General features: G+C 39.0%; 1 protein-coding gene across 1 annotated transcript in view; it reads left to right on the top strand.

The window, feature by feature from the left end:
* DISC1 (DISC1 scaffold protein) overlaps positions 1–26,636 on the top strand; it is a 191,798-nt gene that overhangs the window by 135,876 nt on the left and 29,286 nt on the right. The window contains exon 10 of the mRNA XM_050894209.1: positions 6,221–6,281. Coding sequence (XP_050750166.1) covers positions 6,221–6,281 — 61 coding nt within the window. The remainder of the gene's footprint in view (positions 1–6,220; positions 6,282–26,636) is intronic.

Here is a 26,636-nt window from a genome sequence, read left to right as displayed (position 1 = left end):
CAAGGTATCACTTGACTCGTTGCGGGCTCAAATTCATTGTTGCACCAAGGCCTACAAATTAAGCCAGCTGTAAATATGTTGAGAGCCTTGTAGGCAGAGAGACAAGCAGATGGAAGCTGGTTGTCTTGGGTATTGCAGTGCCCACCCACTCCCAGCATGTCTAGAGGTTAGACTGTACGCTTCCTGCTGTACAGGATGTACCCATGTGTTTGAGAGAAAGTTAACAGTAGACCTTCTGTATCAACAACCCCAAAGGGAACTTCCTGAGGAAGATGAATTGTCCACTCTGTACTTTTCCTTTTTTCCTGTTTCAGTGCAGCCTAAGTGGGAAAATGCTCTGCTGTCCTGTGTTCTGCCAATTTTGTATTTCTTTATTACTCTTCATATATTTTTATTACTTCCCATATTTTTACAAAGGTGGAGGGTATGAAGTGGCAGTATACTATAAGATTTTAAATGTAAGAGTGAGCAAAGTATTTTAAGACAGTGATGCTCAAGCTAGAACCTTTAATTGTTTGTTTCTATATATCAGAAGAGTTTCCCTATGGTATCAGAGCAGTTGAGCATCTAGTGCTGGAGAGGCAACTGAAGCTGATGGCAGAAATCTTCATATGGACAAGATGCAACATACTGCATCTCTCCGAGAGCTGTGAAAGCCGTGGAGTGGCATTTGACAGTAGATCCTTGAAAGCCCCCTGTCCTCTTGTGGGATGGGATTATGGTAAGATCAACATTACCAAATCACCCAGCAGTTGCTGCAGACTCTCTTCCATCCAGAAGGATTGAGGCTGTCTAGCAGCCCCACATAGTGCAGCCCTGCTGCATTCACACAACTCAGTCCCAGCAGAACTGCTGTGCTTGAACTACCTGCTGGTGGCATGTCACCACAAAGCACAGCTTTGCGTTTGTGTGGCAGGACAGTATCCTATTCTCCAGGCCAGCTGTTTTCAGAAGGAGGAAAAAACCTTGTGGTTGAGTTATGGAATCATCTCCAATTAGGCAGATAGTATCTTCAACTCCATCAAGTAAGATTGGGTTATGTCTTTAAATGTGTGGCTTTAATTTCATAGAAGTTTGGTACCAATTTTTGTCTTTCCAGTTCACCTTTATGTAGTCTTCCTATTCAAGGAATAGCCAGTCCATTTAGACTCCGCCTAAATTTTGGCCACCTCATTTCTGGTGGCAGTAATTTCCTCAGGCTAATTTTGTGTTGCTCTGCAATGATATTTAGAGGATTAGCACATTCCTTAGAACAAACCACAATTGCTGGAAGAGACAGGTAGTAACTACATATCTTGGTATTTACTTCATTACTGGAAGACAGTCAGTGAACCAGCATAGAATTTGGTTGATTGACTTAACCCAGAATGTTAGCTTTTTTGGAGTATTTGCACATCTTTATCAAGGCACCTACTTTCCTCTCTTTAATCCTGGCCTTTTCTGTTCTTTCTACTTGAGTTCCCTGGGAATAATGCACTGGAGAGAGGCCGTTGTTCTTTATGCAGAGCTTGTTCTTTGGGTTTTTCCCCTGTCTGTCTGCAAGATTCAAAATTCCTTACCCTTCTGTAATCTAAAATCTTGTTACTGGGGCTTGATAAATCATCTTGACATGTAGTTGAGCAGCTGACACGTCATCTCTGAAGTATGACTGGCTTTTCAAGTTAACCTTTAAATGTATCGAAGCCATTCTGCAGTTTTTCAGACCCCAACTTCACACATTAATGCAGCACATCTTCCACGACACAAAAGTTCAGATATTTTCAACTAATCATGTTCTGCTTTTGCTTTTCTCTTAGCATTAATAATCATTTCTACATTTAAAAAATAGAATAGTGACAGGACAAGCAACCTGTCAACCTTGGTCACACCTAATTCTGCCCTCAGAGTTTACCCCAGGTGGATCAATGCATGTCCATGCAGTTACTTCTATTTTTATATCGTTCTTAAGAGCCAAATCTCATCCTAGATCCCTAAGTCGGGCAAAAATCTCATTGAAGCCAGCGGGAGTTTTGCTCTACCTGACTAATAAAGTATTTGAGAAGGAATGTAATGCTTGTGGATCAGAGAGGCTAATTGTGTAGGCTTCAGGTTTGTCGTGTACACAGGTAATGTCTGGCAGTTCTTTTCATGCTGCGTCTAGATCTGCTAGCAGCCATTGCAGCTGTTCCAACCTTTAATTTTGTGTAAAAACGTGTGTCACTATTCACCCTCACTCTCCACCCACCCCCCAAAAAAAAGAGACAAGAAAAAAAAGAAATAATGCCTTTTAGAATGGAAGGCAAAAAATTAAATTTGAACTTTGTATCTCTGGGACTCAAGGTGTGGATCACTTGTCTGGTAGAGAACTACAGACCTGTAGGCTAGCACTTAAAAACTGCTATGATATTGGCTACCAATTTTTTGAGGCACCTCATTAAATTTTAAAGACTTATTCTTCTTAGGTGCCAAGCATCCACATCCGGAGCTTCCGTATGGACACTGGGTTCAAGGTATCTCCAGTCAGATACTTGGTTTTAGAAAGTTTTTGAAAATACTGATCATAAAATCCAAAGTATATGTCATGGTCCATAGGTCTTTGTAAGCTCAATTTGTGAGGACCAAGACTGAAGGATAAAAATGATGATACACTTTCATGTGCAGGCTCAAATAATATTTGTAAGTAATAGAAATAGCATTACCCCAGTGGGGCTGCTTTCAGATGAGAAACAAAACATGATGTTATTTTAAAAGAACACTATGTAGGTTAATTATTGGAAGATATTTATGCAGCTTCTAAAATGGCAGATTTATGCTCTGTAACAACCAAAAGGTCACCACAGGAGCTCACCGCTGCCCCTCAGCTACATCTGACCAGAACTGATTCCAAGACTGGACTTTGTCTGCTGCTGTAAGGAGGAAGAAAAATATATGATAAAATAAGAGAAAGAAATGCTGAATCACTTTTCTTCAATTAAAGCTTCACAAGAAAAGTCTATTTTTAATCTTAGCAAATACCCTGGTGTCTGATCTTCTGTGAGTATTTATACTTCTTTATTTTAATAACTCCCCTCAAGGCCAATATGAGCTAAGCATGTAAATCCCCAGAGAACTGATGAAAAAAGCAATCCCATTCATTTAAATGTAAAAATAAACCATTTGGCATATTTATGCAGAAAAGAGTCTCATAAATTATTATTACTTTTTTTCTCTGTCATCTAGTACTTTCTTAGCTAGATTGAAGGCGCACACAGCTTCCTGTTTGTGTTTTTTTACTTTGAAGTGATGGTGAATAGATTCATTAAATTAGAACAAAAAATCTGCTAATTTGTTGCTTGTCTTCTGTTTCAAATGGGTGATCTAAAAGGCTGACAGTATTTCTGTTGCAGTGCTGCTTGCAGTTTGTTACGAGGGAAGTAACCTCCATCGGATTTTTAAGCAGTGTTTTCCTTCCAGCAAAATCTCCAGGTCACAGCTCTTCCAATTACATGCAGAAGAAGGCAAGGAGACAAAGCTAGTCTAGGGAGCTTTCTCTTTCAGCAGTAAAGTTTGCATTTCTTTTAACATAGTTAAAACATTTGACAGGAGAGAGTAGGGTTTAGTGATGTGAGGTGATTTCCAAATGAGTGTTAGCTTTTTATTGACCTACTTTTGACTAGCGGTGTATTCTTGTCCATTACTTTTTGTCATTGAATAATGCTGATATATTAAGCTGTGTGCTTCAAGGGCATTGTAAAATTGCATGTAGGGGCAGGACTGAACTGTGAAAGTGCGAATTACTCTATCAGATCATACCCAATTAAAAAGTGACAAGCACAGCAGGAGAAATTGAAAGCAAGGTTTATCTTTCATGTAACATAAGAAGTCACTATATCGGTTAGAAACAAAGTGAGTGTGAAACAGATTCTCCACCTCTTCTCAACCCTCTCCAAAAATTAGTAATATCTGCTGACTTCTTTATCTGAAAGAATAAGCCCCTGAGTTGTAACAGCTCACGTTGAAGGATATTGTGACAATGGCAAGAGAAGGGGAAGTACGGCAGCCATACACCTTTAAACTATCCGCTATCAAAGCGTGTGCTGAACCTCAGGTCAGTGCATTGGGAATTGACGGATAGGGAGTTTGGAAAAAGTGCTGGTAGTTTATATAAAGCTGTAGTGTGTCGTTAAAGGAAGACTTGCAGTCTTGTACGCTCTCTGCAGTTCTGCAGGAAGCGTAGGAATAAAGGCATGGTAGGGAAACTGGGAACTTCTACTAAGCCCTATAATTGTTATAAAACTGCTACAAGCTAAGGAAACTTATTTAGTCTCCAGTGCCATTGCAAAAATCCTTATATAACCTTTTGCATAACATCCACCAGCACTCTTCTAATGGTGAAATGAGTCTGTGAATATATAAATGAATGCAGTTGTCTATGTACAATATAATCTTCCAGAATCCTGCTGGCTCAAGATGTTATGTTGCAGAACCTGTTCTGACAGTGAATCTGGATTAAAGATGTTATGAACAAAATTGTGGTGCATTCCAGGATACTAGGGTTGTGGTGGGTTGGGTTTTTTTTTGTTTTGGGTTTGGGGTTTGGTGTTGGTTTTTTTGTTTGTTTTTTTTTTTTTTTTGGAGGGTTGTGGGTTTTGGGGTTTTTTTTTTTGCTAATCCAATAAACTTTCTTGTAAAATAAATGAAAAAAACCCCAAAAAGTAAATGACCTTTGCAAAATGTGTCCTATATTTGTCATTGGGATGCAGACTGTGCCTGTGCACACTCATGTGTGACTGCTGTGTGACCAGGTGAACACCACCTTCTGCAGTCGATGTTACATTGACCCTGATGCTTGCTGCTAATGGTATTACCTAAGTGGTTTCAGTTAGTGAGCTCCTCTGTGTGTGTATGTGTGTGTGAACACAACTTCAGCACAGCTGATTTGGTTAACACAGAGTTTTCAGATTAGGCTTTAGTGTGTGCCGTTCTACTTTGTGAAGAAAAAAAATACAAAAAATAAGAGGGAAAAGTGAGAAATATGTGAAGCACTTGATAAGTGTAAGCTGTGCTTGGAAGCATTGTATTGTAGGGAAGACGGGGGAGATGGATGGGTAAATTCACAGGGTACCTGATCCATGTAGCAAGCTTTGCCCATAAAAACAATGATCCTCTGTAGAATGCATCTTCATATATATAAAAAATATAATATATTATAATATATTATATTATAATCATTATATATTATATATTAGATATAATATATAAATATATTATATATTATATAATATATATTATATAATATATATAAAATATATATTTAATTGATGTACAATGAGTTAAGAGTTTAAAAGTGACCAACTGATTAACAGTCGTACTAGACTTGGAATTGGCAAGCAGGTGTTAGGGAGGGGGGAAAAAAGTTGTTACAATGTGGAAATGATTGTCCTCTAAAATCCTCCATTTTCCTGGAGGGGATTTACCTTTTCCTCCATTCGTACCCATGAGGTACCAAGGTACACGGAGTACTAAGGGTCATCCAAAAGAATGGCTTTATTATTGTGCGTTATGGTAAGTAGTTTATTGGAGTTTCTTCTGAGTGAAGAAGTTATAGGGACTCATATTGCAGGCAATATCTAGATCTTAAGTTTAAAAACAAGCAAACAAACAAAAAACCCCAAAACATCAAACCACAAAAAAAACCCCAAATCTCATAACAATTTTGAGTGGTGATTCTTTCCATTCTATAGTGTTTCAGTTCTATCAGAAGAAGTTTAATACAAGATTCATAACATTTTAAAGGACTCTTGTGCATGGACTAACGAATCAGTTAGGCTTGCTTGCTTCTCCTGAAGGTAAAGGGGAGGACCTAGCTGTGCGGGTTTTCTTTCCTTTTTTTGTGTGTGTGGGTTCTTTTGGTGGTTGCTTTTGGGTTTTTTTTTTTGTTGTTGTTTGTTTGTTTGGGGTTTTTTTGTCAAGAGGAAACTTCTACAAACTGTGCCTTTGTTACTCTCACCATTTTTCTGGCACAAGCAAGAGGTTAGTGCATTAATTACTAAATATTAATGTAGTACAGATACAATAGCCTTTCAAGAAAAAAAGAGAGAAGATACCCACACTGTAATTTGAATGTGGAAAAGATTAATGGAATTCTCATTTCTAACTGATGCATGCAAAATTTGTGGGTAAGAGATGAGTTGGTTTAAAAAAAAATACATACAAAACTGTACAGTTATACCATTACCTGACTTTGAATTTTATTTTGCAGTGACCAGTGTAAAAGAAAATGCTGAAAAGTACATGGAGATGCTGGAAGATAAACTACATAGGTAAGGATGATATGATGGAAACCTCTGAAAGCTTAAAAATGCTTGTTAATGCAGCATTGACATACATAAAAGTGTTAGGGAATGTTTTGGAACTTGCATTAGAATAATACCAAAAATAGTTCAAAGTTGGAAATCCTGTGTTATTGTTAAGACCTCTGTTCATGGCTATTTTCGGCAGCTTTGCCACCAGCCTGCCAATGGATGCAGGTAAAAGAAAGAATCACTGTGTTCCCTAGTGCATAGGACTGCTCTGGAGCAGTGGTGGTATGGCCAGAGAAAAGGGAGCATGCGTGCGGTTGGTGTGCATCACTCCAGCTCCGCCTGCAGGTGCTGTAGTCTGTGGTGTGAGCTCTTGAACACCCAGAAGCCCTGAAGTATTGGGGGTGTGACAGCTGATTGAAAAATCACCCCTCTGTTCCTATGCAAAACCCAACTCTGAGCAGAGCCAAGGGATCCCTTAGCAGAATTCTGGGCATCTTTAACAAGTAATGACTCTTTATATAACAGTTTTGAAAGAATGCTATTTGGGGGGATTGTGGAAAGCAATAGAAACCGAGACAACAATGGAGACATTTTAAGAACTGAATCCTAATGCAGAATATACTTATTTTTATGCTTTTTCTTTTTTTAACCAAATGCTAGCATTTATATTTCCTTCTCGTGCTCTGTGAAGGGGGCTGTAGATCACCCTCAAGTTTTAGGCTGTTCCTTGAAATATGGTTAGTAAATGTTGCTCTGCTGTTGTAATGGAATCTTCTGTTATAGTGGACTTTGCCTTTCACAAGTATATTTGTATTGGAAAAAGATTTCATGGGAAGTAATTGGAGTTTGTATCTTAATAAAATGCAACCTACCAAATTAGCGCCGCTTCCTTTTCTGTTACTGAGCAGGTATAATTAATAAACTTGTTGCCCTCATTATTTTTTGTTGTATTGTTAGAGAGAGCGTTCTAGATCTTTAGATTTGCTCACTCATACTTTTGAATACAGAAGTATTTATTTTACATAACTCTTTAAATTTAAAAGTAATTTAGAGAGCTGAGTGAAAAATGATGGAAACAGACCTCGAAGATCAAGCTGTGTCTATGTCCTGCCTAATCCCCCGTTGATAACATTTATACTCCATATACTCCAATTCGTAAGTGTAAGACAAGTCTTAAGAACTTTCTGTGGGTTGTCTTTTTGAAAACCATACTCTTTATTAAAAAAATAAAATATAAGGTATAACAACATGTATTGATGCTTCTAGGCTGTATGCATTTAACTGACATATCAGGTTTCCAGAAAGAAGTAAATTTCTCTTTAACAATTAAATACTTGGAGAATCTGTATAGACTTTTTTCTCCTTCCGAGAATTTATCAGATAGAATTTGCAGTTGTGGCTTGTTTTAATTTATTTATGCCTTTTTGTATAATTTTTGGGTTGTCTACCTGGACTTTTCTGCATCAGTATCTTAAAATGCAACACATTTTTATGTGTCTTGATAGGTGTTGTTAATGAGCTTGCAGCATGCTTTTTTTCCTTCTTGCTATTTGTGGGAGAAGTTTCCATGCTGAACTGCTGGTGTTCACCCTGCTTCTGTGGGGAGTATCATTTCAGGGGTGGGATTAAAAGTTAAACCCTCTTTTTGGCACTGCTTTACATTTTGGAAGCATTTTTTTAACGAACAGTATTTGACCGTTTCAAACTACCCTTAGCAGATTTAAGAACTGTCAAATATTGTAATATAATTTGTTGCTTTTGTATGTAAGGATTGCCTTCCTCAGTACTACATAGACCTGGGCCTGTTACCGTCTAGGTTCTCTGTTGCAACCAGGCTACAGGCTTCAAAGTTTTGCTGTTGAGGTAAGTGTTCTTCCCAGCCTATGCTGAGGACACATGCATGAAGTCCAAGTATATCACTGCAGCTGTACCGGTGCATTTAACATGCACTTCAGAGCTTGCCATCAGCTTCTCTGTCTCTAACAGACTGTCGCGGTGTTTCCAAGCTTCTAAAATTTCCCTTCCTGCCGTTAAGAATTAAAGAAAAAAAGCCCCCAACAAAATCCCCTAAAACTCACCAAATAAACCCAATGAAAAACTCCACCAAAAAACCCACCGCAGTGCTGGCCAAGCCCCCGAATGGCGAAGATTCAGTCCTGAACCAGTGACAGTTTTGCAATACGTACAAATGGTATTATTCTAAAAATAGTTTATCCCAAGTAATTAAGGGCTAGGAATTTCTTTTAATAGTGGTGGGAAGAGAAAATCTCTAATGGTTTTACTAGAAAGAAGTCCTTAAGATACTATATCTTTAAAATCTTTTTATATTTATGCTAATAAAGTGGTTATAGATACTTGTGTTTTTAAAGGTTCTGTGGACTTCAAGTAATTAACTCCACCTGCTTTACAGCTTTAGTAATTAAAAAAGTAAGCAAGAGCCCAAGAGGCTTTCTGCCTTCCCCCCCCCCCCCCTTCCCTCTTAAGGAAGTAACTTGAGAGACTGTTTCTCTTTTTTTGGGTCTTCGTATAGATGCTCAGATTACTCCTTACATATCATAACCTAAAGAAAGGCTCTCTAAGGAAAGTTTAAAGACTGTTTTAAGTTTGCATTGTAGACAGAGGTAAAATTTGCATCTGGGTCATAGATGCACTTTTTTGGATGCCTTTGAAACCATAGAGAATCAAGTCTGTGCAGCATGAATTCAAATAAGCTTCTAAAGTTTTTCTTCAGCTGAAACATATCATTTTGCTAGGTAATGTTTCAAATAGAAACAACCTAGATTCAAAACACTTAAAACTAAGGTAGAACTGTTAGAAATGTAATTTTTGACCACTTCTATAATAGAAGTAATGAAGAAAACTCAGACTAAAACAGCTTTAATGAATATTCAAGTTTAAAAAAGTATCGATTTTATCAATTAAAATGTCCCCCCCCCCTTTTCTTTTTTCTTTATTTTCTTAAGGAAAGTTTGGAATATATTCCTCTTGTGATTTTTTTTTTTTTTTTGTGTGTGTGTGTGTTCTTTTCTGGGGGTTGGGGAGGGAACCTAGCTTATTCACTAGAGCGTCTCTTTTGCTGGTGGTGTTTTGGGTTTTTTTTTTTGTTTTTTTTTTTTTTTTTTTAACAAATGCAGTACTTTTGACTGCAGCCTACAAAATGCATCTGTTCTCAAGTAGCTTAATAGAATGTTAATCTGTTTGATTAAGAACAGTACTCTTTTAATAGCCTTGCACCTACAGAAAAAAGGGAAAATATGCATTGACAAAAAAAGGAAAATATGTTCAGTATCTAATAATTTCACCCCAAAGAAGGCTAACCACCCATTAAGTATACAGATTACTTGATATTGTTTTTTACTTTTAAAATATAGCCTGTATTCTGAGCAGTGGATTGACAGTTGTTGAGGACAGTATCCTTCAAGAAAAGAATAAATAGATAGCATGTTTAATAATCTTTCAGGCTCTCTCTTTTCCAGTCACCAATATACATCAAGCCACTCCTAGAGTTTATACATTAAATCACTAGCTGCTCTTTTGAGAGTGTAAATACCATTGCCATCACTTCCATGGTGGACCTTGCAAATCGCTTACCTTTTGTTAGTAAACAGGAGATGTGCAAAAGTGGTCAGAGTTAAGATAATGAAACTGTGTTCAGTGAAGACACGTGTCTGTATGAATATCTGAAGTGCAAGAAGTTTTGCTTAGATAACTTCAGCTCATCACTTGAGCCAGTTAAGAGGGATTGTAAAGGAAAAGTTTACTATAGTTGCCTGATCTAGCTCATTGAAAGTCAGCTGAGCATCTTCTTGTGGGACCCTTGTTCTTCCACAGAAAGTGTATTTCTTCATCTCACTTCTTTCCACTCCAAGTGAAGGCTCTGCTGGGGCTTTATATCATTACCATGACTAAAGTGGGCTTCAACAATCCAACTCTTTCAAGAACCACCAAGTTCTGCCATAAGTGAGCTTAAGTCATGTAAATGGTTGAGGGTCATGAATTGAGCCCAAGAAAGAGTGCTATAAAGCCACAAGAGCAGAAGATTTGGGTTGGGATTTCATGCTTAAATGCTGTCTCCTAAATGAATACTTAAGTAAAAGTGGCCAGATTTTGCAAAATGTGTGGGGTACCAATAAACACCTTCGAAATCAATGGAGATGTAGAGAGAGTACCCAGTTATGTTTGTTTAGGTACTTAGATGTGGGAATCCAAGTCTAGACTTGGGGTTTGGAAATATTCACTTGTTTTTGAAGATATCAAAAAAAATCACCTGCCTTTTAAATGGGTAAGAAACCTTTGATATGTATGTCTGCATGAAAAGTCATCATCTTCTGAGTTATTTGGTAGCTCTTACATATCTGAATGAAAGTCATGTGACATGAGCAATTGTGCATCTGTCACATTTTACATGTGCCCTGTATCTCATTAAATTTCTGTCCTAGCTTCAGTCTATTTCCCTTCCATTGCAGAAGGGGTTGTGAGAGAGATTGATCTGTGTGAGAACTGTATTTGATAGCTGGAGAAACGAAAACAAATGTGTGGAACAAGGTAAAATTTAAAAAAAAAAAAATTATCTTTCAGACCATTGCTCTTGCAGAAGCTAGTAAATGTGCCACAGTAAATACAGTTATCTTATAAAGTGCTGTGCAAAAACAGGAATTTGGTTACATCACTGAAACATGCAGCAAAAGGCTTTGGTTCTTTCAGCTCAATCTTACCTTTGGAGACGCTGCTGTGCTGTTTTTGCAGTAGTAGAGGGAAATAAGCCATTTTATTAAAGAAAAAAATATATTTTTTTTTATACTTTTCTTTCTATACTTTTTCTTTTTTTATACCAAAGAAAACTAAGATTAAATTAATGGTGCAAATCAGCTTCATGAGATTTAGAATGAAATAACAATGCTTTTATTTTTCAAGCGTCCATCTGCTAGATATCCATAGAAACATATTTGGAATACATTGCCCTTGTGAAACTTATTAGAAACTGATAATCTGTGAAAGTTTGCACTCTTGAGCAGATGGAGTAAATGTGACGGAATTGTTAGAAGAGAGTTTCATCTGAAGATTTCTTTTTTGGATGCTGTGAATGATTTGACATTTGCCCTAAGAACTAGGTTTTTGGCATACCAAATATTTCCTGAGTGGCATTGCATGTTAACATGAAAGTTGTGCCTGAACTATAGCCTGAGCAATTAATGATAGATACGATATTCAATGAAGGAGCATCTCACAAGTGAAAATATATCTTGAGGGGGAAGGAGGCAGAGAGCAAATAAAGCGTCAGGAGAAACCAAAGATCTTGGGACCATTGTTCGTCCTTCTGCACGCACTCAGAATGTAAGAGCCAGACCTGTTATGGAGAATTGAACCCCGAGGCAGCAGAAACCCCAGAAGGAGCTGCCTTCATTGCTAATTAAACAATTAGGCATTTAAACATTTCTCAAGACTGTAATGATTTTCTGCAGTGAGGTGAGGTCCCTGCATCCGACTGGAGCTTTTTAGCCTCCTGCACCCACCCAGAGCCCTGTTTGAAGTCTGACACTGTGCTGTTGAAGTGCAGCCTGTGGTATCCAAGCCTACAAGTACAAGCTTGCAAATATCGAGCACTTTAATGACAAAGCCCCTCTGTGGCAGTCTACAGACTCTTATCTTCTGTAAGGGTAAGATTTCATCTTGGGCTGTTAGTGTCCTGTGTGTCATTGTGTAGAAAGCCTGATGTCTGCTAGAGGAGAACTGCTGTGCTAAGGCTGCTGAGTAAGGCTTTCCAAAACCTTTTCACTCTCATATACGCGGCAGTGCAGGCATGCTTGGGAGTGCCAGGCGGCTTGTGGTAACTTTGTGTAACCTGTGACCCGCCTCAGTTGCACTGAGGGCCGTTTCAGCTGCTGGTAGTATCTTAGGAGTGCACAGATAGGACTGAAATGCCATCTTTGCCTACCTCCCTCCAAGACTATGTGCTTTCTGCTGCGCTTCCAAGAGAGCACACAGCCCCGTCCCTTGCTGGATAATGATCTGATCTTATTTTGCTTACCAACAGTTCTGCTGCAGGAGTGTTTAAATGCAGGTTAGACAAAATACTAGATCCTTCTAGTGACTCATTTAGTCCCTTTCTTCTTCCCAGCTGGTCTAAGTCATACACAGCTGTGAGAACATTAGCTCCAAAATTGTGAGCAGCAGACACTTTATATGTGCTGATGCATTCCTTTATATCTCATGGCCCACATGGTGATGGCTTCTAAATCCCTTATCATGACTGCCTCAGGCTGGAAACAATTTTTTTGTACCAGCCGATGTAAAGATGACATTTCTTGAGCTGAGGGAATTTAATGTGATTGTACTGTTCTCCAGGCCTCAAGATTATGCTGTGACTTCCATTCATCACAAAACCAGGGCTTTTTAGTTGTTTTTTCTAATTCCCAGATAGGAATAATGAAATTATTTTTGGGAAATAATATTGTTCAAGAATAACTGGTGACAATTACACGAAGGTGTTTTATTGAGCTATTTTCTGTGTTATTCTGCAAGAATGGGGAAACGAATAAATATGCCTGCTAGTAAGATGTAATATTGCAATGACTGTGCTTTGCCATTGTTGAATGATACAGCACCCGGTAACTTTGCAAATGTATGCAAAACCTTTCTTCTTTAATTGACTCTCTTTTGCTCTTTGTCTTGGTTCATTTTCTGTTCAACAATGTTTGTTTTCATGTTAATGGTGCCTTTTTTTCAACTCATGGATGCACAGTGCAGGAAATGTAATGGAGTCTTACCCTGATGTAAGGTGTGCTCATCTGCATGGCTCCTTGTTCTCTGAAGTGTGAAGGGGATTGTGCGTCATTAGAACAACTTGTATTTACTGAAGAAGCAGAAGTTGAGCCCAAGGTGTGTTTCACCTGATCTCATACATCTGTGATTATTTTTTTTTTAAGGGTTTCAATCAAAAGTCACTTGACTAGTTCAGAACAAATGTGGCTGCAGCCTGGTTGCCCAGGCTGCTAGTGCATGCGTGCATTCTGCATCGGAAATTTGTGGTTTTCTCATGGAGGCAGTGTTTTTAATGCGTTTGAATGCGTAGTCTTCACCGAGCTCCATTCCTTCAGACGAGACCTCAAATGTCCTGAGAGTTCCGTGCCATAGGACAAGTCAGGATTAATTGCCACCACATCACATTACAGTTTACTTGAAAATGAACAGTCTTAAAACAGTTATTCTCTTCCCTTATTATTTGTCCTGTTAGTTTACATACCATGTGTCTTGGGTCTCCTTTATAGCATACTAAGTTTCAGAAATGTTTTTGGGAGCAGAGCTGGATATGAATGCTTTCAATAGCACAGCACACCGAGGGATGGTCTTAAAGCTGGTCTAAGATGGTCTTAGAGCGCATCAAAAGGGCTGAGTGTCCTTGTGGATGCATAGGTCCCTTTCTCATCTGGGTATGGCTTCTCTTCTGTTCCTATCTGTATGGGATATTTCTTTTTTTTTTTTTTTTTTTGATGTAACATTGATTCTGTAGTTTCCCAAAATGTATTGTTTGCCCGTGACTTCAAGCTGCTGCTTATGAGTGATCCTTATCTCCCTGAAAAAGTGCCCTTGAGTATCAGTCTAATCATTTGTGTTGCCTGCCCTTGCAACAAAGGGCTGCAGGACTAGGCCTGGTGTGATTATCTTAAATACTGAAAATTGGGAACATGGTTAGAAGTTGATGCCACTGAAAGTGAATATGGTAAATAACTTAGCAGATTCACAAAACTGGAAGAAATTTTTGCATGCTTCTGTGACATCTGAAGGCATTCTGCCTCAACTGTGGTTTGCTGTTCTTTAGAGTAAAACAGTCTCTTTTGAACATATTGTGTAGTTTTACCATACCAATAGGTTCCCAGAAAGCTTTCAACCACCACCACCACCTAAAAACTTGTCTGGGTTCAGTAAGGTTGAAAAAGCATTGCAGTGTCACTAAACCCACATGGGGACGATCAAAGACTTGACTTTGGAGAATCAGTTCTCCTTGTTGTGAACAATACATTCACTTTGCAGTTACCGTATTCTTCAGTGTACGTGAGAGACATGGTCATGAAAACAGGATTATTGTTTCTTAAAGGCTCATGTTTTCCTGATACTTTTTTCTAGCCTGAAAACAGCAACTTATGTCATGCACTTATTTTGCTGTGGAAAGGGTATGAATTGAATTGGTATCATGAATTGAAGGATTATCACTTCAGCTGTGTAACTGGTAACAAGAACATAGGAACTTGTGAAGAAAAATAGCATTTTAAATAGATTCCTGTAGGGTAGGGAAAAATTGGCAAGATCCCACTGATCTTTTGTTTTGGTACTATTGTAGTGAGGGAAGTTTACTTGCCCAAAATATTAATGAATAAAAGGAGCTGTGAATAATGAAAAGCAAACTGCTAAGTGTGCTAGTTACTAAGTTACAGGTGATTTTTTTTTTTTTGGTTGCTGTATTGGCCCAGCCTTATATGGGAGATACATCTTTTTTTAATAGTTTTGGAAACTTACTTTTCACAATGGTGAATCCAATTAACAAAGAAGAAAAACTTCAATATCCTTTCTGACTCTATTTTTTTTTTCCCCTCTGCTTTAAATGTTCGTGTGCTTTCTTGTTTGCTGTTCTTTAATTGCTCTATCTTGAAGTTAGCATTCTTAGAGAAGGGGCTTTCTGATTCTCCTCCTGGTGTTTCCTTTATTGTGGCTTCTCTGTCTCCCTTCCACTTGTCTCATTTCCACTTTGTAAATTTTATTCTTACCTTCTTTCTTTTGTTTCCAACTTTATTCCTTGGCAGACCTGTTTTTGTGTATCTCTTCTCTGTATATCATGGGGCGGGGGGGAGTTGGATAGTAGGAATATAAGAAAGCACTTGATTCACAGAAGACCTATTCTCACCTTTAAAACACAGCAGATTATTTTTCAAGATATCTTAGACTGCATGACTACAGTGCAGGTTCTCATTAAATGTTCTCATTGTCTTCACAATCACTTGCAATATATTTGAAAATGTCTGCAATGTCCTGACAGAGTATAGTATCTTAGTTAATTTAAATTTGAATAATCTCACAAGAAATTTGATGGCATTGCTTCATGGAAATGGATTAGTCTAGATTAACTGGGTCTGGAGGAAAAGGAGAGAATCTTTGCTGTTCCTTTTGTTTCTGGATTTAGAAAGTGTAGCTAATGCCCAGAGGGGGTGGAAACTGAAATAATATCTCTGGAAGTGCAGCAGATTAGAGTTTGTAATCATGTCTCTGCAGCATAATGTGCATTTCATCTTCAGGGTTTATCTGGTGCTATGTGCTAGTGGAGATCCTTTGATGGACAAACTCATGTCTTGTGCCAGGATGTAACTCTTGGTTCCCAACCTGTAACTTGTGTCTTTCAGCACTGGCAGAACTAATATTTACACCCATCTACAGATGAAATGCACATTGCATGAGCAGTAAAAATGGAGGAGGGCAAAGAATGCAATCTGCTTCTTCCACCACGTGAGAAAATATTGAACAAACAAACAAAAAACCCCTATTGCTTCTGTTGGTGGCCTCCACAAGATAGGAGATAATTGCATTGATGGAATACACCATGTCTTTTGTGGCAGAAGCAAGGATCTTCTGAATATACAGTGATAAAACGAATGCTTGCTGCACGGGGAGGAGGACTTTAATTCCTGCGGAACCATCTGCTGGCTGAAGGTGTGGAGGGAGATTTTTGCAGAAAGGGAGGGATGTGATGGGGAGGCTTTTGAGTCCAACGGTTGTCTGGGGGAAGGGGACATAACACAAAATTCACTTTTCCATTTTAAGTCTTAGTAGAGAGTTAGTATTGCACAAATGTATATTTGGTATATATTGTGCCCTGAACATTTTTTAATGACTGGCTTCTATATGAGACGGTAAGAAGTGAAGAAGGGCACAAGAATTACAAGCTTAGCAATTGCTGTTGTCTTTTTTTTTTCTTTTGTTGGCATTTGGCCTGTTCAAGGATGCTGGGTCACAAATACTGGTTTGTGGGTTGGGGTTTTTTGGGGTTTTTTTGGTTTGTTTTTTTTTTTTCCTTTTTAATTGGGCGGTGGGGGAACTGTGGCACATGACTGTACTGTTCTATGAGAAGCAGGGGAAAGCTCTGTTCTTTTTAAATCTAATCTCAGCATTGAAACTAGGTCTTTTTAGGAGGGGAAAAAAAAAAAAAAGGAGGTCAGATTTGGGGCCAGTTTCCAGCATCTCTTAAAGCTTTAGAAAAATCAAAGCACATGGTGGTCACACAGCCTTTAGTAACTCTCTGTCCATATTAACTCAGGTTCATCCAGGCTAGGGCTTTTTCGAAGTTACTGAATTAACTTCAGTAGTTAGTGTGCAGCATTGGCAAAGATGAGGTGACAAGGGGTTTTGCCGCTTATTCATGGAAAAGCTTGCCTGCCTCCCCCCCTTCCCTCCAGGCTCTTTGTCTTCCATTCATTTTATACTTAGCATAGCAAAAATCATCAGAGGGCAAGGCTGGGTCTCCCCTTCTAAAAACAGAAAGTATTGCCCCTGCTTAAAAAGAAAATGTGCTGAAAGTTCACAGCCTCTCTAGCTGATTAGTAATTGTGTATTTTGTTAGGATCTTTTCTTATTCTGTGTGCCTTTTTCTTACGCTGCATTGTTCTGCTGCTGGTCAGTCATGCCTGCAAAGCTAGAGTTCAACACTTTGCTGAAACTCATTAATGTCACGGTAGTCCTCTCTGCTGCAAACTCTTGCCTCATCAAGAATAAGTAATTTTACATCGCTTTGCTGCTTTGGTGTGCTGAGACTTCCCTATTTTGGAGCAGAAGTAATGTTTTCTGTATTTTGTTTTTTCCAATCACTTGTGCTCTTCCCTGTTTTCTCATCTCTTTCTATTTGATTGAATTACATGTATTTTATTAAGAGTTTGAAATTCATATTCATCAATTTTTTTCTTTGTTAATCAATAATACTTGTGAATGCGGAGAGGATCCCACTTTCTGCATGGTGAATGACTGACATCAGTCATACTGGCTTCCTCTTCCCTGGGAGTAGATTGCACGGCTTTTTGACCTGGAAGCCTATACAATTTTTTTTGTAGATATCTATGCTGATGTATGTTTGCATTAATGAAGGGAAGGATGACACAATGAGCTTTGGTGATTTGGTTTTAATAGTTTTCCATTTCCTATGCAAAAATGTTTTGGCTGTGAGATATTTCTATCTGAGCACATTGTGCTTCGGAAAGAGTATTCAGCCACTGACCTCGTCCTAGGATTTTCAGAGGATATATGAAGGTAAGGTCCAAGACCATCAACATGAGGATGCAGTTGCAGTGTGCTGTAGCTGCTGAGGAGTTACCTTTGGATACTCTGTCAAGGTAAAGGACAGTGGTTTCATCATCCCATCCAGATAATGGAGAAAACGTGCAGCAGGAGGTGCTAGCATTATTTGCAGATGTTTAGTAAGAGCATAGTGTCAGGTGAGAGGCACTCTAGAAACTAGGGACTGAGTTTGAAAAATTTATAAAAAGACATCTGCTTAAGCAGACGATGGTTTCCAGTAATTTCCTGGGACTTTTCCCAGTCTCTTATTTTTACTGAGAAAAAGGTGAGTGGCTGTAAACTCTTCAAAGTGCTTCTATTTGCCCATCAGCATCCCCTGTGCCTTGCCCGACTCTGCCCTGCTGTTGTCTTCTCTGTGAGCTGATTTCATGCAAACCTCAACCTATCTTAGTTGTGGAGATATGACTATGTGAGGGGAGAGAGGGATGCACAAAGCTGGCTGTCACCTCTGTGTCCATGGCATTAAGCTTTTGCTCTCTTACCAGGTGCCCTTGGTGGCTGCATGTAGGTGAATATATATAGTGAGAAAGACCTGATCCCTTCTGAACTTGGCAAGAAAATTGTTCAGAGGTGGATGTGTATTTTCCTGCTGCTACCAGTTTTGAGTGCATCCCTGAAGACAAGACTTGAAGCCAGTTTGTGCATTTCTCAGAAGCTTTGTCATCTCTCTTCAGCAGGATTGCCATCAACAGTAATAATAGGTGTAGAGCCATCAAGGAAGATGAGGGTGGGACGGCTGTTGTCATCTGCCTGCTGTGGAGCAGTGCTGCTAAATCCTCCTGTGCTGTGTTTGAACGATACTTTGCACAAAGTCCTGACTGGCCAATTACATGCATGATGATAATTAAACAAATAGAAAATAAATAAAGTATCACCACTTGCATAGCACGAGTATGAAGATGTAGGGTAGCTCTATCTTGCATGCAACTGGGGCAGTCTTTCCCACTAGCATTTGGAAGCATTCATTACTTAATGTACTTACTGCTGGGAACGTACTCTGCCAGTTTGGGAAGACACACAGGCCCCAGCAATTTAAAGTGTGCTGTCAGCAGCAGCGCAGGGTTCGTTGTAGCTGACAGAGTCCAACCAGGTAGGATCTCTAGACCCTGCCCTTTCTCTCTTGCTCTTTTTGAGCCAGAACAGGATTTGGCTCCTGATCTTATTTGACCCTGCAGCTACAGTGGGTCATATCGTGCCCTTGGACATTTCAGAGGAACTACGTAAGCACACGGCTATTGACATCAGTATTTGGCCAACACTCTAATTTTTCCAGGTGCGTCTTCCTGGTTACAAAGATTGAATTTCAAGGTACGTTCCCACATGATGACAATATATCATCTCTCCCAGTTGTATCTCTTCGAAAAAGGCATTTCTTTGTCCTGTTGTTTTTAATCGTTATGTATGCTTAATTCCTGCTTAGTCAGTAGTACACAGGATGATTCACATTCCCAAATTCACTTGACACTGAAAGTTTAAATCTGTTATCCTTTCAGAGAGGGGAATATATTATAAACTGTTGAATTTTGTATCAGAGAACAGAGGTGAATAAAAATGATAGGAGAACTGTAAATTCCTTCTATATGCTTCCTAACACTTGTGGTCAGAGACTGTAATAAACAATAGGAGATCAGGCTCATTATTCTGATTGCTTTGCGATAAGAACGCATTCTTCTCTTGGTATAAATAGCCATTGCTGCTATTGCAGCAGTGCGGAATTGTGGCAGCTGAGAATGTGGCCTCCATGCAAACGCTGTGCTTTCTTCCTGTGGCATACTTTTGGAAACAAATGTATTTTCTTGGATTAGAACTGGTTGTGACTTTGAAAGCCGCTGAATTGCTTCAGTTTCAGTGGAAGTCACTAGAAGTTGAATCCTTTGTGGGGTTCAAGCTCATAACAGGATTTAGGCTTGTGCAGCAGCTCAACTGTTTGAACAGAGCTTAGAAGAATACATAGATCCTGAGATGCATGCTTCCCAAAATCAGGGCCTAATCCATGCCTCTCCTTTAAATCTGATTTGGGATCAAATATTAAATAGTGCAGAAAAAAAAAATCTCGTTCCAGCAATTCCCATCCAGTCAAAAAACCCCTCAACCCAACTGTTTAATGACATTGGGGGGCCTTGCTGTTATTGCAGGAGCCAAAGGCAAGCAGGATGCAGACTGAGTTATCAGAGTTAGTACCAAACTTGCAGGTGCTTTATCAGATTATGAATGAGGTGAATGATAAACTAGGGTTGAGAAGCTGGCTTTATGTGGACTGCTTAATAAGAAGAATTCCCTGGTAGCTTTCTCCTCATCTATCAAAGTTAAGGTTTTTACTCTTAGAATAGATTATTTATAATAGATGTTTCAGTGGAGGTAGGGGCAGAGGACCATTACTCCATTCCTTTTTTTAAAGAGAAATAAATAGCCCTGAAAGCAGGTAGTAAATTTTTACATTATAGATTAGGTAATATAGTAAAAATAAACTGTACAGTAAATGTAGGGACAAAATTGAGTAGTAAATTCTTACTACAAGGTGCCTTCCTTCTTCCCTTGTAAATTACTTAATTTCCTGCATTCAACATGTCGGTCCCATTCCCGCATCCACCTTGCATTAAGAATCAAAGTGAAAATCATCAGCTGCAGCAGTCTATCATTTTGTGTTTCCAGTGGAGATAATTTAAGTATAACACAGTGACATTGAATATTGATAGAAAGATGACAGGCTGTGATTAGAGTTTTGTGCTGGGTAAAATAAATGGCTGGAGGATTGAAGAGAAAACGACAAAAATATTGTTCAGTATTGTGTGGTATCTTGTTTTTTAATAACACTAATCAAATGTCCATTATTGGTTTTAAGCACTAGCAAAATTGTTCTTCCTCGTTGTTTTGAACAGGCCTTTCAGGAAGGAAAAAGCAGACATAAAATATGTACCTTTCACGTAAAATACAAGGTGGTAGTTCTGTCCTTAAGATGCTGATACCAGTTTTTTTTTCTATGGGCAAGGGAAAGATGTCATGATTCTTAGCAGATTGTTTTTAGATTTCAGTTTAGATTCTAATCCTTCAGTATCCTGGATGCAGTAGGTAATATTTTACTGAGTGGAAGAATTTGTGGATAATGAGTGTAGCTGATAGCCTTTATTTTTTTAAACATTTGGCAGAAAATACTGTCAGATATTTATGTTCTTCTGTTTACTGAGATCACTGTGAGGGGCCATGTATTTTTACATGAATATTATTTCTCATTTGTTGTTATTAACCTCTTTCTATGAAAAATTCTGACTGTTTTAATGGGAAGGAGTTTTTTAAGAAATGTTTTATGAGGTCAGTTCAAGTTAATAGCATTTGAAAGGTCTGAGAAAATTCCTTAGGAATCTTAGAATCCATCCATCATAATAGAAAGCGTTTATTCATTTTTTTCTTAATTATACAATTTATAGAATTGATGGTGTAACCTCATTATGCATATGTACAAAATGCCCAAAACTGATCTAAAATATTAATGGGAGAACGTAATGACTTCTCATGTGAGGAATATTTTGACGCATTATATATAATTTAGGTTTTCTTTGGAGGGGGGAGACTGGAATTTATGGGAGAGGGTACAACTTATGTCTGGTTCATCACTTTGTTAACATACAGTTATTGCTGTAAAACATAATGCTTCATTAAAACCAAATCTGTGGAACTAGAGAGAAAAATGGAATTCTGGAAGGATGCTGGTCCCATTTGCAGTTGGTCCTGGGCAGTGGTTTGCTTCCAGCCTTCCCTCCTAATGCACAGTTTGTCTTGCCTTCTGCACTAAAGGCTGTATTTTCAATAACGTATCTCAGCTGCTGATAGAAATAATTCAGGTACAAATCCAAAGTAGGAAACTGCCTGCACTCACAGCTCCCCTTTGTTTACCCTGCTTTGACAAATTGGTATGCACATTTGAAAACTCTGTCCCTCACTTTGTAGCACTGTGAAATATGGTATGTTGATTTTGCTTCAATGTCACTACCATTATGTTAAACGGAAAGTATTTGTACAAGTTAGAAAGGCTTATTTCCTTCATATATGTACATCTTCACATCCATCCATCTTCACATACTCTGAAGTCCTTCACACATGGATAAAACAATACAATTAAAATTGTTTACAAATAGAACATAACACATATAAATGTAACGTGTAATTTAGATGTTCTCAGCTAGTTAATTCTATAGTGCAGCATACGCTTATTCTGTGCATGGTCTTTCATAGGATCTTCATCTAAAGACACTCCCTGGAGCTACCACAAGTAATAAAATGGCAGTGTTACCTGCTAGGTAACAGTACAGAGGGGGGGAGAAAATAGAGGCAGGGAAGAAAAAAGTTAAGTTTTCAACTGAAAGGAGTGTAAAGACCTGTGGAGGTTGTCCCTGTTGCCAGACCTGCAGAAATACACTGTCCCTGGAGTGAAAGCTCAAACAAGGGCAAGGAGAGATGTGAAAGAAGCAAGATCCATGCAGCAGGCAGCAGCAGTCTAAAGGAGATTGTGCAGTGTTTGAGTGGTTGTGTTCCAGCATGGCATTTTTCCTTCCAAAGTGGTTTTGTTACACTTCAGTTCCATTCTGTAAGTATTTTTTGTACTGGGCCTAGGGTGTCTACCGTGTTAAAGATCTCAGACAAGCAGGTATCTGCTCATATTTGGGGTTCTTCACTAGGACTCATCTGAAATTTGGTGGATGTGGGCAAGGAGGGAATTGAACTGTTGCTCTTCTTTTTGCTCACAAAGCTAAGAAGTGATAGCTCCTAATCCCAACATAACTTCAAAGAATGTGGTGGGTGTTCCCTAGCAATATCGTAGAGGTTAGATCACTCAACAGAGGCACAGCAGACCTGACTCCAGGTACTCTGCCTAGTGCACCTCCAGGTGTACTCTGCCCTGCTACGTCCCTGAGTAGAGGAGAGGAGGATGCCATAGCCACTACATTGAGGGCTGGGCTGGGGGCTCTGCTCACCTGTTTCCTCAAATCTGTCCCTTTCTGCACATTTTCCTCTGCTCCTGGGATGCTGTAGAAAGCAGAGCCACTGCCATCACCCATTCTTCCAGCTGTGTGAAAGTAGCATCCACATCTCTGTGCTGCACTATCATGTCCTGTCTGGGTGTGCTGGATGTCTTTTGGATAGGACTGTTGTGCAGAGGACTTGTCTGTGGCTCATAACGTTTAGATATTAGAAAAGTCAGCCCAGAGCAAAATTTTTAGGTGTTGAAGATGTAGGAGTCTAGAAGTTAGATGGGGATTGTGAGGATTGCTTTCTTGGGCTCTTGTGGTTCTGGTTTAGAGTATTCTCCTGTCGGTCAAACATGACATTTAAAGAGGGTCAGCGACTTGTTGTTTTCTAGATGATATTGTGTGTTTTATAAGGGAGAAGGCAAGGTCAGAGAAGCAAATTGCTTGTGCCGAAGAAAAGTACTGCAAGCTTCAGACTTTGCCTAGGAGTTCTAGCTCATCTCCAAGGTAGGTGTTAGAGCAGGTTGTCATCTGACAGGGGAGTGTGGGGTCTCCTGACCTTCTGGGAGTGAGTCTTGTTTTTACATGGAGAAGTGCAGTAATAGTGCTGAACAGCAAACAAGTGTTGTCAGTGAGCTTTGAAGGGAGTAGGAGGAATGTCTCCCACGCTGGGGGACAACCACATAATCGGAACAGTATGAAGTCAATTCATGAGATTTTTTTGGCTCCTGAGGAGATTGGAGAGAGGAGACACAATGCAAGGAATTGAATTGTGAAATGAATGTGTATGAACGGGTTTATAGGATTAGAGAGACTTGCAAGAAGAAAAAAACAAAAGGTTTTGATTTCAGATGTTTAGAAAAGGTGACACTCTGGTGTGCAGGCCAAGGAAAAAAAAAGTTTTGCTGTTTGGGCAGAGTCCAGGTTTTCTTTGTCCCTTTTTCTGCACCTTCTTTCTTCTCTCTTTTATGTTCATCAGCTGAGAGCTGTGATCTGATGAGTCCTAGCTGTACCTTCTCCCTTATCAGTCTGCCGTTGCACACCAGGCAGATGAGGAGGACAGGGTTATGTGACTCCCTCTCCTTAGAGCCTCATGTGACCCACTGATAGGAACATTGTAGTCCTTGGTTTGTTCAACAGATTGATTGTAGGCATCTTAAAATATAACAACTAAGGTTAAAGATCAAGAACTGATCAGGCTGGAGACCTTTTTTTATGAAGGAGAGAAGAAAAACATATTCCTGAAGTAGTAAATACTTGTTAAATGTAAGAAGGGCTATTAATGCATGACTGTGAATTAATATGATAAACCAAATCAGAGGGGTGGATTTCTGCTAACAGTAAAGCAATATGGTTGCCTTCCTTCCTCTAAGTATTATTACTCCATACTTTCTTTTACTTGCCTCCTTTGTTCACTGCGTGGCTGTTGCCTTAAGAAAAGGCAACAAAGACATAACTAAATGTAGAGCAAGAAGAGCTAGTTCCTTCCCTGTGGTGCAAAATATAAATAGAAATGAGTGGCCGAAATATAGAGAAACTTTGTCTAGTTTGTACAATAGATCAACAAAGAATGGGGATATAGAGCAAAGTCTTTTGATTTGCATTGCCATTTTCTGCAAGCTTCATAACTTTCCAATCATTTTAATTGTTGTAATGAAAATCCCTGTTGTTTCTGCCAGACTATTTTTGTTGCATTTCATTGACTTTCTTGTCAGAGAAAACTGCTTTTAGAGTCAGTGAATGCAGTGTTAACACGTGTGCCAGGTACTGGGCAAAGGTAAGTACCTGCTTTCCTGAATCTGCACCTTAGTGTGGCTCACCTATTAGAAGGAAGTTGTCTAGAATATTTCTTCTTAGGGCTGGTTAATCTCCCCTCATGAGTTAGCTTTTGTTTATGCAGTTTCTAAATAGATGTCTTACTATGTAGCCTTTTAGCTTCAGTCTCACTCTCTTGGCTTTCCAGATGTGGCTTCTTACAGGGCTTTCCCTTAAAATGAGCAACATCTATCAACACACAGTGTTGACCTCAGGGTGTTATAAACCACTTTTAACAATTCACTCACCAAGGGGCATTCCTAAAAAGTTGAGATGATGAGATTTACAAGTAGTGACATCTCCCCGTGTTGATTCCGATTTGCTTTTGAGGAGATTTTGGGGGACTTTGTTTTGTTTTGTTTTGTTTTTCTAAATAGGGTTTAATATAAAATCTTTTGGCTATTTTTAAACGGGCATGTTTTCATTTAGGCTATGATGTTCAGGAACTGAATGTGCCTTTTGTATGTATGCAGAGCCCTCAATAGGAAAGTTGTGTTCTCATAGTTCCAGTTAGCACTATAAATAGCTTTAGAATAATGTTGTGCTGAGAGCCACATAGAGAGCCCTCATTGATATCTCTGGGAATCTTGTGAAAAGATAGAGGAGCAATGTTCTTTGGACTTCAAGGAAGAGAGAGAGAATCCTTGCTGGATATGACTCTCAGCATGAATTTCACCCAATGTTACGTGTAGATTGAAGATATCCTCTAGTTTCCTTGTACCCTCTGGTCTCCGGTGTTTTTTCCTAGAAGACTGCTTGAGCCTTGGTAAAGGCATCTGCATTACAATTTCAGTTGCTACTTTATGAAGAGAACTCAAGGATAAAACCTCTCTGTTCCACATTCATTTCCTCCTGTCCATAAACAGCTCTTTTTCTCTGACAGCTCTTTCATCATCATCAACTTGACCTAATCCAGAATTGTCCCTGCTGCGTCCTTTTGTGTTGCTGTGGATGTCTCAGCCATTCTTCAAGTCAACCTAGGCCTGCTTTTGTAGATTCTTTCTGCATAGTGTCCTTGAGATAAGACCTGTCCCAGCTATCCATCCAGCTAAAAAATTACACAGGTTGAGTCTTGCATCTCACTTACTTCAACATCCATTTCCCTGGCCATGACTTGACAAAAGCAGTCTTGCCCTACTCTTGTCCATTCAAAGTGCTGTTGCCACTGCAATGACTGTTTTTTTTCTCTCTCTCTCCCCGCCCCCCCCCCGTGATTTCACTTTGTTTGCTTTTCTCTATTGGTTCCCTCTGTCCTGTCACATCAAACATAACTACTAGCCTTCAATGTCAAGGCTGTTCACAATCTTTTACCACCTACTCAGTCTTTTTTTTTTCCTTTTTTTTTTTTTTTTTTTTAAATATCAAAAGACTGACTTCCATCTACAGATGTTAAACCACATTGGTATCAATCACTTGCCCATTATGTTTTTATACTAGCATATTCTGCCTTTCTTACATGATTCCTTTATGGAGCGATGGAGATCTTAGCCACTGACCTGTTTCATTGGCCTCCTGCAAGTCCTTAAAATGCTCATTCACTGTGATACCTCATAGTGTGCTTCATAGTGATTAGACTAATTAGTTACTGATGTAACTAATTAAACTGTTGTACTGTAGCTAATGTGCCATGTTCAGTCCACTGTTGTCTCAGTGTTTCTTTGAACATCCTCGTCTGTATCCTAGCTCTTATTGCTTGTTTTAAACTTAAAAGTATTTCTGAGAAAAGGGCCATCATTGTAATCTCTTTGGTGTTTGTACAAAGCCTGGTACTTTGGACTCATGAGCACTCTGGCACTTGGAAGTTGACAATCAGTAGGTGATTAGGGTATGCTTTGTTGTTGCTGGGTCTATATAAATGGTTGATGGATTGTGATTTGTTGTGGATTCCAGCAAATTCTTCCTGGCATCTCTATTGAACTTGCCACATATGCCACTTTGATAGTAATGTACGGACAGGTGTATAACACCTAGAGGTTGATACATCATAAAATATTTGTAACTATAGGAATAATATAAAATCTGGTCCAGTCTCGATCCATCATCTTGAAAAGTTGCATACCTGAAAAAACTCACTGTGTTCAGCACAGGCATCCACATACTTTCAGCTTCATGGAGACTGCAAATGCACTTTTAGTGTGCATTGAACATGAATAAACCAAACTCCGAAATTCAGTTGAGCTTGATTTTACATCTGATGTAAAAGCTAAAGATTTTTGCATGCTGGGGACAACATAATTTTTAATAGTTATTTGGCATGTGT

Source organism: Gymnogyps californianus, chromosome 3 (genome assembly GCF_018139145.2).
Source record: "Gymnogyps californianus isolate 813 chromosome 3, ASM1813914v2, whole genome shotgun sequence".
NCBI lineage: Eukaryota > Metazoa > Chordata > Aves > Accipitriformes > Cathartidae > Gymnogyps > Gymnogyps californianus.
The sequence above is the reverse complement of the archived record's forward strand: the minus strand, read 5'-3'. Positions and strand labels throughout refer to the sequence as shown.